General features: G+C 55.8%; 1 protein-coding gene across 2 annotated transcripts in view; it reads right to left on the bottom strand.

Moving 5' to 3' along the window:
* Positions 1-17,718, bottom strand: part of AHNAK (AHNAK nucleoprotein) — a 36,190-nt gene extending 18,472 nt beyond the window's left edge. For both annotated transcript variants that reach the window (XM_034776150.1, XM_034776151.1), the window contains exons 1-4: positions 17,557-17,718; positions 2,532-2,613; positions 1,665-1,815; positions 142-329 (exon numbers count right to left, since the gene is read on the bottom strand). In XM_034776150.1, the coding sequence (XP_034632041.1) occupies positions 142-329; positions 1,665-1,815 (339 nt within the window). In that variant the 5' untranslated portion in view covers positions 2,532-2,613; positions 17,557-17,718. The remainder of the gene's footprint in view (positions 1-141; positions 330-1,664; positions 1,816-2,531; positions 2,614-17,556) is intronic.
* Between the last annotated feature and the right edge of the window lie 574 nt (positions 17,719-18,292).

The raw sequence follows: 18,292 nt of genomic DNA, 5'->3' as shown, positions 1-18,292 counted from the left end.
CTGGAGGATCTCCTGACATAAGGGATGGCAGCCAGGGTTCTGCAGTGGAATAAATCTGCTCCAGTCTCCACATGGAGCAGTTTGCAGGAATGCTTGGGCAGCTTTCCCTCCCCCGGGAGCTTGCATCACTCCCTCACTCACCAGAACAACTTCTGGGCTCCTGGGTGAGAACACATCGTGTGACCATGACTGTCCCGGCAATGGAGACTTGTCCCCCTTTCGCTGCAGCCGCAGCCCCACCGTGTGATGGCCCATGCTGTTCAGCAGCTGCGTGACCTCTCCGGACTGCAGGTTGTCGAAATAGATGGTGGCACTCACAATCTGATCCCCTACAGGCGCAGAGAGAAGGAAGTGAAGCCAAGCTGATGGCACTGGCAATCCAGGGCCCAAGCAATAAACAAAGCTTGCTCAGTTACACACAGGGCTGATTAAAATAATCAAAAGCCTCTTCAATAGCATTGCAGCCTAAGAAGGGGCAACTTTGCCAAATGCTTTCCAGCACTCAGCTCATGGCTGTGATCTGCTGGCAGGAACCTAGAGGGGTTAATCTGGAAGGTCTTGCTGCCCCCGTATTGCTGATTCCCTGTTTCATTCCCAGGGTGGCTGGAGGAAAGACACACACCCCTGTTACCACATGTCTCTGTGGGCTCCTCCCTGCCCCCAACAGCACCACATGGAGCCATCAGTGACTGAATCCCACCTCCAGACATAGAGAGTCAGTGAGACAGCTCTGCAGCAAGAAAGGAGAGTGTTAGCATCTTGGAGCAGGCCCAAGCACTAGACAGGACCACTGGGAGAGAACAGTGGGGTCTAGCTGGTTAGAGCAAGGGGCACTGGGAGCCAGGACTCCTGGCTTCTATTCCCAGCTCTGGGAGGGCAGTAGGATCTAGTCAGTTTGAGCAGGGAGTGCGGGAAGTCAGGACTCCTGGGTTCTATCCCTGGCTCTAGGAGGACTGTGGGGTCTGGTGGGTTAGAGCAACGAGTACTGGGAACCAGGACTCCTAGGTTCTATTCCCAGCTCTGGCACTGACCTTGGGCAGTCCCTTCCCACCCTCGGTACCTCTGTTTCCCCTTCCACCCTGTGTAGGGTGACCAGATGTCCCGATTTTATAGGGACAGTCCTGATATTTGGGGCTTTTTTTTTTTTATATGGGCTCCTATTACCCTCCACCCCATCCCAATTTTTCACACTTGCTATCTGGTCACCCTAACCCTGTGTCTGTTTAGACTGTAAGTTCACTGGGGCAGGGCCTGTCTCCCACTGTGTATCTGTGTAGCACACGGGGGCTTCTAGGTGCTATCGTAATGCGCATAATATGTGGGCTGTGCTGCCAGCACAGCACAGGAAGGAGAGAGAAGCTGAGTGGCAGGAAAAGCCCCACCTCAGGGAAGAGGCAAACAGACAGGGCAAAATGAAGAGAGGAGTCTCCATCAGCAAAGAATCAGGACAAGGAGCCCCAAGCAGGAGGAGCCATCTCCATGGAGGCCAGTGGCCTTAAAGCTACAGAAGCAGCAAAGAGAGAATTACGATAAAAGGGTTGCAAAGGAACAAGGGAAGTGGAGCCAGAATTTCCCATAATTCTCATTCTCTCATTCTCTCACAACCCCACCACCACCCTCCCACAACAACACGTGTTGCTTCCGAGCTGGTGCGCTGCACTCACCTTCCTTCACAGTTCTGGCAGCAGGGGAAGTCTGCACCACCTGCTTCACGAAGACCCCATCTTCCGTCTGGTCAATGGTGATTCCGTGAGAGCCGCTTCCTTTCCAGTTGGGGAGCAGGATCTCTCGGGTTTCCTCCTCTTCCTTCTCCATCTAAATGAAACAAAACTAGAACTGAGTTCAAAAAAGAATGAGTTAAGTTTATGGAGGATAGGCCCATCAATGGCTATTAGCCAGGATCAGGGGCGCAACCCCATGCTCTGGGTGTTCCTAACCCTCTGACTGCCAAATGCTAGGATTGGACAACAGGGGATGGATCACTTGATAATTGCTCTGTTCTGTTCATTCCCTTTGAAGCATCTGGCATTGGCCACTATCAGAAGACAGGAAACGGGACTAGATGGACCATTAGGCTGACCCAGTATGGGCGTTCTTACGTTCTTAAAACAACATGGACAGGAAAGTTTACAGGCCAAAGCTATAATCTTTGGGCCCAGTTCTGTCTTCAGTTACTGGAGTGCAGACCCATTGAACTCCAGGAGTCAAAGCAAGGGGGCTAGACCAGAGCAGTCACAGGCTTTTGTGTTTATCTCTGTAGTTTAGCTTTGGAGGCTGACAGTCTGGATGGACATGGGCTGGGTACAGTCTCAATGCCCCTAAACCACAAAGCATAAATTGCAGAGGTGAGTCATCCCTATGCAGAGAGCTTGGAAAATGGGGATGTAAGTGCTTGCACAGGCTTCGTGCTGGCCTTCTGCACAGGCTGGATTTCACCCAGCACGGATATTGCGGGAGGTGTAGCGGAGAGAGCACGAATCAAGCATGTTTTATTGTTTGAGGGATGAATGGGCAGATCCAGTTTGACTGACCTTGTTGGGACTTTGGTCCTGGCTGGAACCGCCCCAGGAATTCCTCTCTTCACTTGCTGACCTTCGGTATCAACTTCCCAGCCTAGCAGAGAATTCAAAGAGTTCTTAATAAATCATTGTTTGTATTTAGCTTTTTCTGGTCCATTCTAGGATGAGCCCAGTAAGACGTTGTAGGATCTAACAAAAAAAAAGACCCTGGTATCTGAACTACCCATGCTGTTACAGAAAACAATGCAACATAGAAGACACTGAGGTTTGATTGCCAGTTTTTTAATTGCTTCAATGGGGAAAGATTTGAAAAGCTGTACATAAGAGCTAAATAGTATTGTTTAAAATTGATAATGTTCATAAAGTGAAAATGAACTTTGAGAGGGAAATCCTGGCCCCACTGAAATCAACGGGAGTTTTGCCTTTGACTTTAATGGATTTCACCCTAAAAGAACACTGAGGTGTTTTAAAAAAAAAGGAGAGATGCAAAGCCAGGAGATATGCATCACGGTGAAACTTTAAACAAACCCCAACATGTGGACAGGCAGGAAATACAAAGTTAAGGTTTTCTGGAGAGGCTTTAACTCTGCCCACAGAACCTCACCCCAAATTCCTGAGACCAGCCCCTGCCTGCATGCCATGCATTTGTGAACCACGCTGCAGCCAGAGCTTCCCAGCACAGAGTGCAGTATGTGAAGAATGGCACGTCAGAGAACGTGAGAGCCCGGGCGGGGAGCAGGGATTGTGGTGCATGACCAGCACCAAGGAGCTCAGTAAAAGAAAAGGTTACTTTGAATGAATTGTTCCTAATCAGAGCAATGGGAATAGCTGGACACCCCCACCACCATCGTCTACAAAACCACTCTTTGGTCAGAGGCTTTGCTGAGTAGGAAGGGGTTAACTAGGGGCTAGGAAAGAGACCTAATGTAACAAGTTGGATGGGGGGGTTGCTTGGGCCTGGCTGCCCATGGGATTGTCACCACCAGGGGGCGCTGTGCCTTTTCTAATTCTGCCTGGCTGGTGTTTGTCGGCAACACCCACGCGAGCTGCCCCACCTTTCCTCTTCCCCAGCTAGCAAGGCAAAGAAACTTTCCCGTTTCCAGCAAGCACAGGGCCGAGGCTGGAAGCACTACAAGGGATCCAAGCCTGTGAGGGACTGAGCGCTCAGTGCTGCGTCAGCTCTTGCAGAATCAAAGGCGTCTGAATTCAGGAGCCAAAATTGCAACCAGAAGCATAATACAATGAAGGGAATGTTCCCCAGAGTGGGGTGCAACCTACAGACCACAGCCTCTTCTGGCTTTAAAATCTATGAGCGGTTGCTGCAGAGCTCAGAAATCAATGGAAGCAACCATGAAGCTGGAGATCTGGTGCTCAGGGCTGCCTGGGGAGCATGCAAGGCTAAAGTGGGGACTTCCCACCAGGAGAGCTGCCAAGATGCAAATCTAAAGGAGATTGTGGAATTGAGTAAACCAAAGGCAGCCCAGACGTTTTGCTTAAAATCCGAAGAGAGGCAATAACGTTAATAACAATGCGAGGGGAGATTGGCTACCACAGAATCTGCTCTCAGATCCATGATGTTAGGCGCTGCTATGTCCTGCCTCCAACCACCTGTCCCAGCGTGCAGCCCCCTGGGACACTGCGCTCCTCCTCTCCGTGAACTCCGCTGGAGAGGCCAAGGCTCAGCATCTCTCCAGCTCAGAGCCCTAGATACCACGGGCTGGATGCACCAGTCTCCTGTTGCCATCTGCAGGGCTGGTAGAACTTTGCATCGGTGGAAACAACTGCCCAAGCTGCAGAGAAGTGGGCCCAAAGTGTTTCCTTGTAAATCCACAACTCCTAAATGGCCACCAACGGGAGTCAGTCTGTGTCACCAAGGCACAGAGCTGTCTGGGGATTAACCTGCATCTGTGCTTAAAACAAAACCCACCATCCCCAGCTGCTCCTGAAGAACACAGATCTGAACGAGTGTTCAAAAACATCACTAGTGAAAGGAATAGCAGCAGCTGTGCAACACATTGTCAAATGTAATCCTGATTGCCCCTCCCCTTTATCTGCCTCACCACCCTTGCCAGCCAGGGGCACTGGCCATCTGGGTCTGGGAGCATCACAGGTAATATTCAGAGCCACTGGACAGCTTTCTAAAGGCAACTGCTTAAACCTGAGCCCCTCCCAGCTCCCCAGACCAGTCCCTAGGTCTCCAGTCCAGATGGACTTTCAATGCACTCCCCAAGTCAGGAGAAGGGCAGCCAAGGGCAGGAGGAACAGTGGCACCACTCGCCATTCCAGCATTTACACATTTTTCAAACAATAATTTAAAGAAAAGTTAATGGGATGTGGTCAGGCAGGTTAGACCCACACTGGCTCCACCTCCCCGACTTAAAACTCAAACCGGGTGAGTCCTCCAGCATCTCAAACACCTGGGGAGGTGGGTTGTCTTTGCAAATCCATAGCCATATTGCAGGAAAATAGTAAATAAAAAAAATTTTAGTGGGTCACACACAATTTATGTGTCAGGCTCCCTTTGTAACAAGAATGGTGTGTGCACACGCACTCACCCACACATACCTGTGCACTGGCAAGGTGTGTGCACACCCACCTGTGCCTCCATTGCTATACATCATCCCATTCTGTCACCCTTCCGCTGGGCAGCACCTTACTCCAGGGTAGTGCATGGCTGTTCACAGACTATGCTGCTCTGCACTGTAAGGCACTCAGATCTGGTACAAGCATCTTACTAGAGCTCTGACCACGCAGCAAAGCACCCCGTCCGGGAGCCCTGCTGAAATGCAAACCAGTCTGCTCTGGGAGGAGCCGTGGAGCCAATGTCTGTTCTCAGGATCATGCTGTAAATCAGAGTCACCTGCACCATTTCCCCTTCCCTCCAGAGCCCAAAGGGGACAGGAAAAAACTATGGCTGGCCAGGCCTGGCACATTGGCTGGTCCCCGAGCCCTGCGTTGAGATTGTGCTCTAGAGCAGTGCTTCTCAAAGTCGGGCCGCCGCTTGTTCAGGGAAAGTCCCTGGCGGTCCGGGCCGGTTTGTTTACCTGCCGCATCCGCAGGTTCGGCCGATCGTGGCTCCCACTGGCCATGGTTCACCACTCCAGGCCAATGGGGGCTGCAGGAAGCAGCGCAGGCTGAGGGATGTGCTGGCCACCACTTCCCACCACCCCAATTGGCCTGGAACGGCGAACCGCGGCCAGTGGGAGCCGCGATCGGCCGAACCTGCAGACATGGCAGGTAAACGAGTCGGCCCGCACCGCCAGGGGCTTTCCCTGAACAAGCAGCAGACCAGCTTTGANGCCGAACATGTCCGGGAAAATGCTTTGCCGGCATCCCTGTCGCCTGCTTACCTTAGAGCGGCTCTGGCGGCGGCGGCTGCTGCTGCTTCCCCCAGACACCTCAGCTCTGTGTAGCTGAAGAGCCGAGCTGCCCGAGCGCTACCGGCTTCACTGTTTGCCAGGCAGCCCCCAGACCTCCAGACCCTGCGCCCCCAGCTGGGCGCTTCCCCTCCCGGGCTCCGGCTGCGCTGGGGAAGCGCCCAGCCGGGGGTGCAGGGTCTGAAGGTCTGGGGGCTGCCCGGCAAACAGTGAAGCCGGTAGCGCTCGGGCAGCTCGGCTCTTCAGCTACACAGAGCTGAGGTGTCTGGGGGGAGCAGCAGCAGCCGCCGCCGCCAGAGCCGCTCTAAGGTAAGCAGGCGACAGGGATGCCGGCAAAGCATTTTCCCGGACATGTTCGGCTTTTTGGCAATTCCCCCCAGACAGGGATTTGAGTACCAAAAAGCCAGACATGTCCAGGAAAATCCGGACGTATGGTAACCCTATTTGAGAAGCACTGCTCTAGAGCCCCAGAAAGGCTCTCACTAAGCAGCCTGGTGGCTCTGCTGTCCTGCAGGTTCATGCAGGGTGCCTGGACCCAAGAGGCGATGTCTGCGTCGCACAGGGTCACACAGGCTGGAAACACTCAACTTGTTTGGTTTCTCAGTAATTTGGAAAACTGCAATGAAGTGGAGAACAAACTGGTTTGTTCCTCTCAGGTGGCTCAGGAGAGAGGCCTGTGGGGTGGGTGTGGAGGCCTTCGAAGTGACTCAGCGTGCACCAGGGCTGCTATGAATGGAGGGAGAGGCCAGAAGTCTCAGCCAGCCCTCCTGGGCCTTTCAGTCCCAGATGCCAGCCAGCACAGGGCCCAAAGTCCAGCCCATCTGGGATCAAAGCAGAGAAAGAATCGCACAGCCGGCTTGTTCTGCCCACTGGAGGAAAGGCCCCAATGGTCTGTGTGCCTAACCCTCCTCTCTCCCCCACCACACGCTACCTCCCAGCCCCACCCCACAGCTGCTGTCTTCCCCTCCCTGTAGGCCGTGCCCCTGCACTCCGCTCTGCGGGATGATCTTCCAGCATTACGCTAAGCCTGGTGCTGAAGCACTGGGAGCCCTTGGGGGGCAGGGCACCTCCACATCATGGCATCTTATCCTGCCCATGGCAGCTATAGACAAAATGGCAGGGGAAAGGTTGGGGAGTCCTGTGCCCCCAGCAGGGCCAACAGGAGATTTCCCCAGGGAGCCTGGCGTGGAGAAGGCCTTAGGCCATGGTAATACTTGTAGCACCAACACCTGAGAGTTCAAAGCCCTATTCACCATGAAACAAGCGGTGGAGGAGTATCCAACTCCCACTAGGGCACTCACTACATGTCAGCTCCACCTCAGACCCGGCAAAGGCCAAGCTGCAAGAGGGGAAGGTTTCCAGTGAGCGCAAGACCGCTTGCCCCGCCAGCCTGGCAAGGGGAAACCCCGCAGGCATCCTGCACAGCAATGCCAGCCATGTAGTCACCAAGCTGCTGGTGTTATTCTCAGGTTCACCATGTGTTTCAGCTCTCGTTATTTTTAGATGCATCTGCCCTGCACACAGGCCTTTCACTGGGCACACTCATACTCCGCGAGGAGAGCATTATTCCTCCCCTAGGCGAACAGTATGCACAGCAGCTGTGAAACAAAACCTCCCTCCAGAGTCTTGCTGGGCTTTGCAAAGGTAGTCTCTGTCCCTCCAGCTGCAGCTCCCCTACCCACGCGGACACACCTGGGCATACTGCGGTCCCTCTGCCTCACAGGAAAGGTGACAAAGGCTCAGCTCCTAACCCTGCCTCCCTTGGCTGTTGTGAGCATGTCAGACATTTCAGCTCCTCCTTCCACAAGTCCCAACCCCTGGAGAACCTCGCAAGCGACTGTCTTTATTTCCACCCAGGACTGTGAATGTTCAGATTCCAAAGAAACCCCCAGTGTCCCATCCTCCGGGGACAGGCAGCAGCCAGGCAGCTGGGGTGCTGAGACCATTGCCTATCACCCTGACCCACCCCGTTTCCTTGTGTTCCCCTCTTGGTCTGTCTGCATCCACCGGTCGTCCCCTGTCTTACACTTAGGGTGTGAGCTCTCAGAGGCAGGGACCGTTCTTTTGGTCTGTGTTTGTCCAGCAGCTAGCACAGTGGGGCCCTGGCCCCTGACTAGGGCTCCAAGGTGCCTCCACAGTACACATCCTACAGGAGAAACCTCCAGCAAGGGGAGGCTAAAGGCAGGAAAATGCTTCAGCAACTGTGTGTCTGTTTTAGCTTCCGACTTCAAGCAGAGAGAAAACTGGCTGCGAAAGGATTGTGATCCCTTGTCCCCAGGGAAAGGGTCTCTGCCCCAGCAGCCAGGCACAGAGACAGCAGGACAGCTGGAGTTCTTGATGGCTCCCAGTTAAGGCCAGGAAGGTTCCTGAGGATTCCTTCCGTTCGGCAAAGGACGAGCCTGAAGCACAGGGCTCCTCGCCTCTAGATTCTAAAGTGGCCAGAACAGAACTTGAAAGGCAGGAGCAGGGGACTTATCCTGGTGTCTCCTGGTATCGATTCCAACAGGGAGAAGCAGAGGCAGGGAGCAAAGCTAGGAAGCTCTGGGCCTAGGGAGACTAACCTGTCATCCCTGCTGTGGCATCACAGCCCAGATCATGGAAGAAGCCGAGACCTTCCTGCAGGACTTGATAGCCCAGGCAGCCCCAAGTTGGGATGGGTGGCACCCCCCACCCAGGACATTATTCCTCCCCGTATTGCAGAGCTAGGTCTGAGATGGCTCTGAGTGTGCAGACTGCATGGTCCCACTCTGTGCTCATCCAGTGGCACACACACGAGACTCAGCCCAGCCCGGCCTCATCACTTCTCTGTTCTTGCACTCAGGTGTCTGCTTAAGGGCCAGTTCCACTCCAGATCATGGCCGCCTTCACTCCTCCCCCATCTCCAGGCCTTTGGAAAGAGGGAGCAGCTTGTGGCCGAGCGGCTGTGCAGCACGGGCTGTGCGCACCCAGACAGCTGCCCCACCCTCCCCCAGAGGCAGCTGCATTTCTCAGCTGGGTGACAGGATCCCTCTGCATTGGTTAGTTATATGTGCAAAGAGCTGGCTTCACAGCTGGCTGATGGCAAACAAGAGAGGCTGCTGCCAGGCCCACGTAATCCCTGCTTCGGGGGTTTCCTCCAGACTTCAGTGATCCTTAAGGTCCTCTCCTCAGCACCTCCATGGGCTGAAACCCTGCCTGCTGCATAGCCAGGTCATTACACCAATTCGCTCCAAACATACTGAGATAATCATCCCCAGGCCTCAAGAAAGAGGAGAGCTGCACTCTGCTCCCAGACCAGGGCATAATCTACGATCCCAGGCCACTGGTCAGCACCTCCAGCCTCCAATCTGCAATCAGGAAGGGTCCCGGGCAGCCACCTCCAGAGCTCCAGCTGCCATCACCATCCAAACCATCTCAAGGAGAGGGAGGACTGAGACTGGAGGCAGACCAGAAACAGTTAGGTGTCTAGCACACACAGAGCGTGGGGAAGGCACATGGCAGCAAGAGCACTAATCCCCTAAGGCCCACTGGACACTGTCAGTTACTGTTGTGTGCACAGAGACGATGGGCTGACGCAATCCCAAACTTCCACTCAGGACACAAAGGGAAGATCTGCTGAGCGAAGCTGGGGCTGCAGTGGCAGCTAATCTCGGAAAATCCATGGTCAGCACACAATCAGACAGGTGACCTTTGCCAGCCTCGGTGGAGACCAAGCAGAGATTTCACAGGGTGAGTGAGGCAGATTCCAAGTTCAGCACCAAGCCACAAATGCATCCCCTCTGCTCCAGCACAGCACCCGAGAACTCCTGTGCCAAGCCATGGCAGCATCCCCTCTGTCGTGGCGCACACACATATGGCAGCATCCCCTCCGTCGTGGTGCGCACACATTGTTAAACCACGTTCTATACAGTTTGAGACCTTTAGAACAAGGCTCTGTGGTTTTCACTCTTCCTGTGCTAAAGCCTTGAATGCAGAAGCCTCCATGCTACACCCCTGTGGCAGCAGGACACATGTTGGGCTATCCACATAAGTGCCAGGCAGCTAACAACCAAACACTGGGCCACTGCACACACCCAGCATCCAACTACCCACCCCGGTAGCTCCAACTCTGCAGCCTCTCAGCTGGGGAAAGATAAAAGCTCAAAAACTCACTTGGGGAGATTCCTGCTCCCCCACATCCTCTCATGCAGCCCCTTCAGGCTGAGTCTCTGCTGGCTCCTCAGCCAACTGAACCTACAGACTCTGCAGGGGAAGGGGTGCGACACCACATGGCTGCCCTAAGCAAGGAAACTCACGCTGTGGTGGCGGCAGGTGGCCAGTGACCCTCCCAGGCTCTTGTGAGCAAGGCCGGCTGCTCTAACACAGCCTGTGCTAGAACACTGCCCCGCAGCACCGCCAGCCCAGACACCCAGGGTCCTGTTCTGGACACCCTGCCCCCACAGTCTGTTTGATCTGTGGAGACTGGCATTATCCCAGGTCAGGATGCCACTCCCTCTGGCAGAGCCGCTCTGCTTCATACCGACTTAATTGTACATGGCAGCAAACACAGATAAATGGCTCCTGCAGCCAGTTCTCAGGAGATTCTCCATCCATCTCCTCCCCAGACTGTTCCTCCAGCTACATCAAGGGTGGTCACATCCCATCACACCCGCGCACTGGGGTGCGCATGTGAGCACACACTCACACATGCATGCACACACGTATCCCCAGACAGGTGCATACACACGCACAGACAGATGTATGTGTGCACACCCACACAGACCGAGGGACGCATGCATACAAACCCAGACATAGCTGTACACGTGTGCACACACAGACAGATGTACGTGCGTGCACACCCCCAGAGACAGAAGTATGCACCCACCCACAGATGCACAGAAACATATACAGTGAGGTGTACGCGCATGCACACACACAGATGTACACGTGTGCGCACACACCCAGAGACAGATGAATGTGCCCACCCACACACATAGATATGCACATGCTCACACACCCACATATGCACAACCAGACCGATGCACAAACAGAGATGGGCACAAGAAGGAAAATAAAGAATGAGCCCAGGAATGAGGAGATAGACAGGACAAGAAGGGCAAAGGTGGGTGCTGGAGGGCGCTGAAGAAGCTGTTCTGGCGTCGAGGAAGGAGCCAGGGATGACACGCCCCATATGGCAGCAAGCAGAGGTGGGAGCACCCACCATTGCCCACCAGTGACACATTTCTAGCTCTGCTGCCCACCGAGGTTGGCAGGCTATTGTGAAGTCCGCTCCCGCCCAGCCGCTCCGTGGCGCATGCGGAAGTCCTTCTGTGCTCTTTGCCCAGCGCCCTGCAGATTTCACACATCCATCTTCGGGTGTGACTGCGAGGGGTGCTGGGCCGAGAACAATGCGCCGCTTTGCTCTCGGCTTGGGACTGGCCTCTGTGAACAAGTGGGCGCCTGTGTTCCCCAGGGACACACTGCTCTTTCCAATTAGTGCCGAGAGTGAAAGGGGGGTGGCTTGTGCAGGAGGCAGAGCAGGAGCCCTCACCAGAGCCCTTGGAACAGCGCCACATCCCTGGTGAGTTAAATAACACCAGAAAGTCACATGACTGCCTTCGAAATCCAGTTACTGACCCAGCCCAGCACATTGGCTCCAACCACATCAGCATCTGGATCACGAGGCACCCTCTGATTTTCTCTCTATCACCATAGTGACCCATCCATCCAGCCTCCTTACGTGCCCATCTAGCTCTCTATCCCCATTACCCCCCTCCATCTATCCATCCATCCAGGCATCCCCACACAGCTCACTCTTTGTGGGTTTTATTCTGCTGCCCATCACCCTCGTATCTGAGTACCTGCCACGTAAAATCAATAGTGGGCTTCATGAAGTCTCTGGAGAGTAGGGCTGGAGCAGTGGAGAAGGGTGCAGAGCCTGGGCCTTGGAAGAAGTGGGCTCAAATCTCTGTGCCACGACAGACTTGCTGTGGGACCTTGGCCAAGTGGCTCTCTCTGGGCCTTGATTCCCACCTGCCCAATGGGGATAACAGCAAGGGTGTGAGGAGATAAATACAGTGTAGTCCAGATGCTACAGGGACAGGTAAGTCTCTAAGGGCACTTCTCTCTTTGGGCGGGCAGGGAATATTCTGCCTAGTGTTGGTGGATTTTTCTGCATCCAAAGAGAATGGGGAAGTGAGGGCACAACGGAGGGGTCACAACAGGAGACCAGTCACTGGCTGTCCAAAGAGAAGGGATCCCCCTGGCAGCAGGAAAGACTCAGAGGGAGACTCCACCCTGTGCACAAACATCGAGTGCATCATGCCAGCAGGCCTGTGCCAATGCAGCCAGCTTCTTGTTTCACAGAGGGGCCCAGAGCACAGGTTGCTGGGGCAGGCTAACAGTTCTGGTGCCTGCAAGCAGGGCAGAGTCACCCTAAACAGCTGGCAGGGTGGGAATCAGGGGAGGACGCACTATCCAGAATTCCTACTCTCTGCTGGCCACACAGAGTGACTACTGGCCAAGGCCTTGCTGGGCCTCAGCTTACCCTTTCCTCTTTATTACTTTCCTCCCGACCTAGGAAGCAGGAGCCAGAGACCGCTGGGAATGGAGAGGGCGCTGAGCCAGCCCAAGGGTTAACACACAACTGGTTCCCCAAGCATACAAATGAGAAAGAGGTTCCACGCAAGCCCCGATACACCTCTCACCCCACCCCAAACCCCCCATGCACACACCCCCATACACACACCCCAAACCCCTACACACACACCAACCCTCCCACACACACCCAAAACCCTCCACACACACACACACCCCAAATCCCTGCACACACCCTGAATCCTTAGTAACACACACTATAAATCCTTACGCACTCCACCACCACTAGGCTCCACAAATGCACACACCTCCAAACCCACTCCCCCCTCAACACCATTGCCAGCTCCCCACTCCACACACACACTACTGCGATAGTCATTCATATAAGAACTTAGACAGACTGACACACACACCCATGCTGTGGTGATAAGTGCCTAGATAAGAATGTGGCTAGACCCTTATACACACACATACACACACACTTTGTTGCTCTCACTTGTTGCAGCTTGTCTCACGTTTTGATGGCAAGCTCTCCAGGGCAGGGAACGGGCCTTTATTTCATTTGTCTGTGTAACACCCCGTGAGTTTATGGGTGCTGCAGAAACCATAGTAATTGCTCCTGGGGCTGGCGCTTCCCACAGCACCTAGCTATTTACCTAACCATGTTACAACACTGGGGCAAGCCCACGCAGAGAGATCAGTGCAATACGAATCTGAAGCAGCAAGGGAGCTGCGGCCTCTGCCTGTTACGCCCGAGTTCCCAGAACCAGAGCGGGAGCAGGGGGTGATGAGAGAGGACACCTGGCTCCTCCTATGCCCCCTTGTGTGTTCCACCATGTCTCATCTATCTCTCACACTGGTAAGTCTGCTTGGAAGGGCCCCTGAATTACCTCTCATCAAGCCCTGTCCCCCATTTCCATGAGCTGTGAAAGCCAGGCAGCTTCCAGAGTCTGTCCCATGCCATATCGTGCTGCCTTTGTGCCCACTGGGCAGCTTCCTGGTATTTCTTACCCGCCAGAGAACAGCCTGGGCACCCAGACCGCTGCCCTCAGAACAAAGAGTCCATCGTCCAGGAGCGCTGGAACAATTTGTATAGTGGGGGTGCTGAGAGCCACTAAACCAAACTGTAAACACTGTGTATGATGGAAACCACTTCAAGCCAGGGGGAGTCCACCTAGTTCCAGCACCTATGCCATCGTCTAGCACAGGGGTGAGCAAACTACGGCCCGCAGGCCACATCTGACCCACCAGCCAATTTAATCCAGCCCTCGAGCTCCCGCTGGGGAGCAGGGTCTGGGGCTTGCCCCACTCCTGCACTCCAGCTGGGGAGCGGGGTCGGGGGCCACTCTGCACACACGTGCCGCAGCTCCTGGAAGCAGTGGCATGTCCCCCTCCGGCTCCTACGTTTAGGGGCAGCCAGGGGATTCCGCACGTGGCCCCATCTGCAGGCGCTGCCCCCGCAGCTCCCACTGGCCGGGAACTGCGGCCAATGGGAGCTGCAAGGGCAGCGCCTGCGGACTTGGCAGCGCGCAGAGCCGCCTGGTCGCGCCTCCACGTAGGAGCTGAAGGGGGGACATGGCCGCTGCTTCCAGGAGCTGCTTGAAGTAAGCGCTGCCCAAAGCCTGCATCCCTGACCCCCTCCCATGCCCCAACCCCCTGCCCCAGCCCTGATCCCCCTCGCACCCTCCAAACCCCTCAGTTCCAGCCTGGAGCACCCTTCTACACCCCAAGCCCCTCATCCCCAGCCCAGAGTCCGCACCCCCAGCCGGAGCCCTCACCTCTCCCGCACCCTGCCCCAATCCAGAGCCCCTACCCGCATCCTGATCTCCTCATTTCTGGCCCCACCCCAGAGTCCGAACCCCCAGCCAGAGCTCTCACCCACCCCCCCACCCATACCCCGGCCCCAGCCCTGATCCCCCTCCCTCCTTCCAAACCCCTCATCCCAGCCTGGAGCACCCTTCTACACCCCAAATCCCTCACCCCCACCCCAGAGCCCGCACCTCCAGCCAGAGCCCTCACACACACTACCGCACCCCAACCCCAATTTCGTGAGCATTCATGGCCTGTGATACAATTTCCATACCCAGATGTGGCCCTCGGGCCAAAAATTTTGCCCACCCCGGTCTAGCACATCTCCCTCTACACACAACCCCCACCACCACGGCCTCGCCTGGAGAAGATGGTCTCATGCCAGCTGGGGGAATACACACTGCCCCCGGCCCCGATCAGTTTGCCACATGCTTCCAGGGGGTGCAGGGACAGCTAAGCCGCCTTGACTCTTGCAAACACCAAGTACAAGATTATACATGTAGCTACCCAAGTCCCTCTGTAAATAAGTGTATTGCCTAATAATAGGCCTAGGCACAAAAGAGCTGCAAGGGGATCATGGAAACATATTGTAACTTCTAACAGCCTCGCCCCTCCTTCCCCCGCACACGCACACACACAAGCTCTGTACGGCTCGCAGGCCTCCTGACACTCTTTGCAAACTGCCTCAGTGTCATAAGACCACACCGAACAGTCCAGCTCCTATTACAGGGGGTGGGATACCCGGCTGGAAGAGGGACCCTGAGCTGCTCAGAGAACTGCCTTGGGATCTCTAGGCCACAAGTCAAGCGTTTCTGCAACAGCCCCTCTCTGTCACTGACTCTGCCCCACTGCTCTCTCTTCACCTCTCTCAGTGCCCCCTTCTCTCAAGCAACCACCATGGTGGGGGACTGTCTGCTTGTCCCTTCTGTGCCCCTAGACCCCAGCTCAGCACCAACATACTAATTAGTGTCCTCTGGAAAAACATCCCCAGTGCCTGTAATAAAAATAAAAATAACAGCTCTCTAGCCCCTGGCACTCAGAGGGCTAACGGCACTTTATGACTCTTAACCAAGCCCCACTTGTGAGCTAGTGCAGAGCTGCCACACTCATTTTAATGATGGCCAAACTGAGGAACAGAGCAGTTGATATATTTTGGACTAGAACCCAGGAGTTCAGACTGTCAGACACATGCTCTAACCACTAGATACAACTCCCTTCCCACACTGAGAATAGAACCCAGGTGTCCTGCTCCCAGGCCCCCTGCTCTAACCCTTTACACCCCACTTCCTTCACAGAGCTGGGGAAAGAACCCAAGAGTCCTGGCTCCCAGCCTGACTCTCATCCAGTAGACCCCTCTCAAATACACCAGTTTTCAGAAGACTGAAGTTACATCTCCCCAAGCTTCAAAAGCCTCAAGAAGAGCTTGTCATTTTATAGACTCCTGGATTTCCAAACCCGCAGGGGCCATACTGCTCATCTAATCTGACCTCAATAGGACAGGCCAGAGAATTCCACCCAGTAATCTCACCCTCCACGGAATGGTACCTCCAGCTAAGAGCGGGTTCCCCACAAGTCCTCCCCATAGCGAGTGACAGCTGAAACGCAAATTATCACTTGGTGCTTAGGCGACCCAGCTGACAACCCACAGGAACCACGGCACCAACTCCTGAACTCCTGGCTGCCCTGCACAGAGTTCTCCATCTAACAGTCACACATCAGTCCTTCTGTCTGTCTGATACCTCCATTTCAGTCTGTCCATCTCTCCAGGCCTTTGGGCCCCACTCATCTCCAGTTTCCCAGCCCAAGTACAAACTGATCCCTGACTTCCAAATACAACTGTCTCTCTGCACAAAAAACAAGTCCCTATGAATTGAACTTGGAGCCCGCTACCAGCCATTCTGGGCCCTTTGCCACAGGAAACATGGAGTTAAAACTTGAGTGTCAACAACACTCAAATAAACTTTTGTAGCGAGTGGAGCCCGAAACAAGCTGCCAGGCCCGGAGCAACAGAACGGGAGGGGGACCTGGGTCCTTCTCTCCCTGTGAGTGAGGCACAAAGGGACTGGCCCTTCAATCGAGGGCTGGGTCAATGACCAGAAAGGGGTTGTGACGGCCCTACAGGCTGCACCAAGGCAACATAGCGCTGCTGCCTCCAAACTGGCAGAGAAGGTGCCACACCCTGAGCACAATTAAGCGCAGCGCCTGAGCTACCCCCCCACCCCGCAGTGCCCGGAAACCACAGACCTGGGGCTCATCAGCGCCCTGCAGGCTTCCCTACCCCACAGCCACGCGAGTTCCCCAGCCCGGCTCAGAGCTCCCCAGAGGGCACCATGCGCTCCAGGGGTGGACGCATGTTACAAGATTGGGGGGCGCTTTGCTCCCAGACTTGAGCAAGGACACAGTTCTTCTCCCACCCCTGCACACACACACCCTGTGCCTCTCACAGGCCTGCCACTGGCGACGCCTGGTTTGAATTAGTCACTCTTTCCAACCACCACATTCCACAGGCGGCTGGAGCGGGTCCAGTGCAGGGGTCCCCACCCATCAGGAGAGGGGGGGCTCAGGACAGCTCCAGCAACACGGCTGCATGGCCACTCAGCAAAGCTCCCCAGAGCAGATTTCAGGCTCTGCAGGCTCCAGCCCCCTACCAAACTGCCCCCAGCCCGAGCCTGGAGCAAGAGAAACTTCAACACGCCCTGTATGCAACCACCACCTACACACACACCCTGTACACAAACCCTGCCTATACACATCCCATATACATCCCCCTGCATGCATGCCCCATATACAGCCCCTGCCTACATACACCCCATATACCCACACTCATATGCATGCCCCATATACAACCCCCGCCAATATACACACACACACCTATACACACCTCAGATGCAAAAGCCAGCTATATACAGCCTATATACAACCCCCCGCAAATTCCCCCATATACAACACCCCCACACACACCCCATACAGCCCCCTCACAGCCCCAGTCTTCACACACCCCTACACACCCAGCCCCTCCCTCACACACACGCCCCCTGCAGCTGCGGGGACTTTTACCCCCCTGTCGCCCGCCCCCCCAGGCGCAGCGCCCCCAGGGCTCTCAGCGCCAGACCCGACCCTGTCCGGTCCGGTCCGGTCCCACCCTAAGCGCAGCGAAGGCTCCAGCTCCCGGGACACCAGACGGGCGCGAATCTCCAGCCCGGGAGGAGGCAGAAAGTTCCGCCGGCCCGGCCCCAGGTTCGGTGCCAAGGGCGGGTCCCCTGTGGCCAAGCGCGCCCGGAGCCGCTGGTCCCTACCTGCGGGTCAGTGGCTCTCAGCTCCCCGGTACAGCCATGCCCGGCAGGGTCCCGGTACTGCCCAGCCCCGAGCCCGCTCCCGGATTCCTGGCGGCGGTGGCTGCTCCCTGGCACGCAGGGTCCGGTCCTGTCCCGGCGGCGGAGCGCACGAAGTGGACGCCGCTCGGCACAGGGCTGGGCTCTTGTAACTCAGCCCGGGCTGGGTGTGTCTCTCCCCTTCCCAGAGCCGCGCTGCTGGGAGGGAGGGACCAAGAGCCAAGCCAGCCTCGAGCAGAGCGAGCGAGTCACCCTGCCGAGCCGGGTCGCGCTGGGATCCCGGCCGTGCCCGGGGGCGCACACCCCGGCCAGCCCTCTCCCCCCCACCCATGCCCAGGTGCGCCCTGGCATTGGCATACCCCAGGACAGCAGCACCCTGCTCGGGTCCCCGGGCTGAGAGCCCCTCCCACGGCCAGACATGCATCCACCTCCCCAGAAAAGCCCTCCCTCCCCGCTGGGGGCCCAAGCCTGAACCCCTGAAAAACTAGAGCAAGCTGGCCCAGAGGGTTAGACTTGTGCCACCCCCTCCTGCCCTGTGGGCTCAACCTCCCCGGATCAGAGGGCTGAACAAGAAGCTGGCTGTGACTCTCCCTGCCTGGGCACCCATCAGACTGAGCTCCACTCCCCTGTTCTGGGCGTGAGAGCTGCTCACAGAGAAAAACCACAAAAAATCCAGAGACCCAGCTAAGGTTAGCACCTT

The sequence above is a fragment of the Trachemys scripta genome, chromosome 7 (genome assembly GCF_013100865.1).
Source record: "Trachemys scripta elegans isolate TJP31775 chromosome 7, CAS_Tse_1.0, whole genome shotgun sequence".
In the NCBI taxonomy this organism is placed as follows: domain Eukaryota; kingdom Metazoa; phylum Chordata; order Testudines; family Emydidae; genus Trachemys; species Trachemys scripta.
Note: the sequence above shows the minus strand (reverse complement) of the source record. Positions and strands in the feature narration are given on the sequence as shown.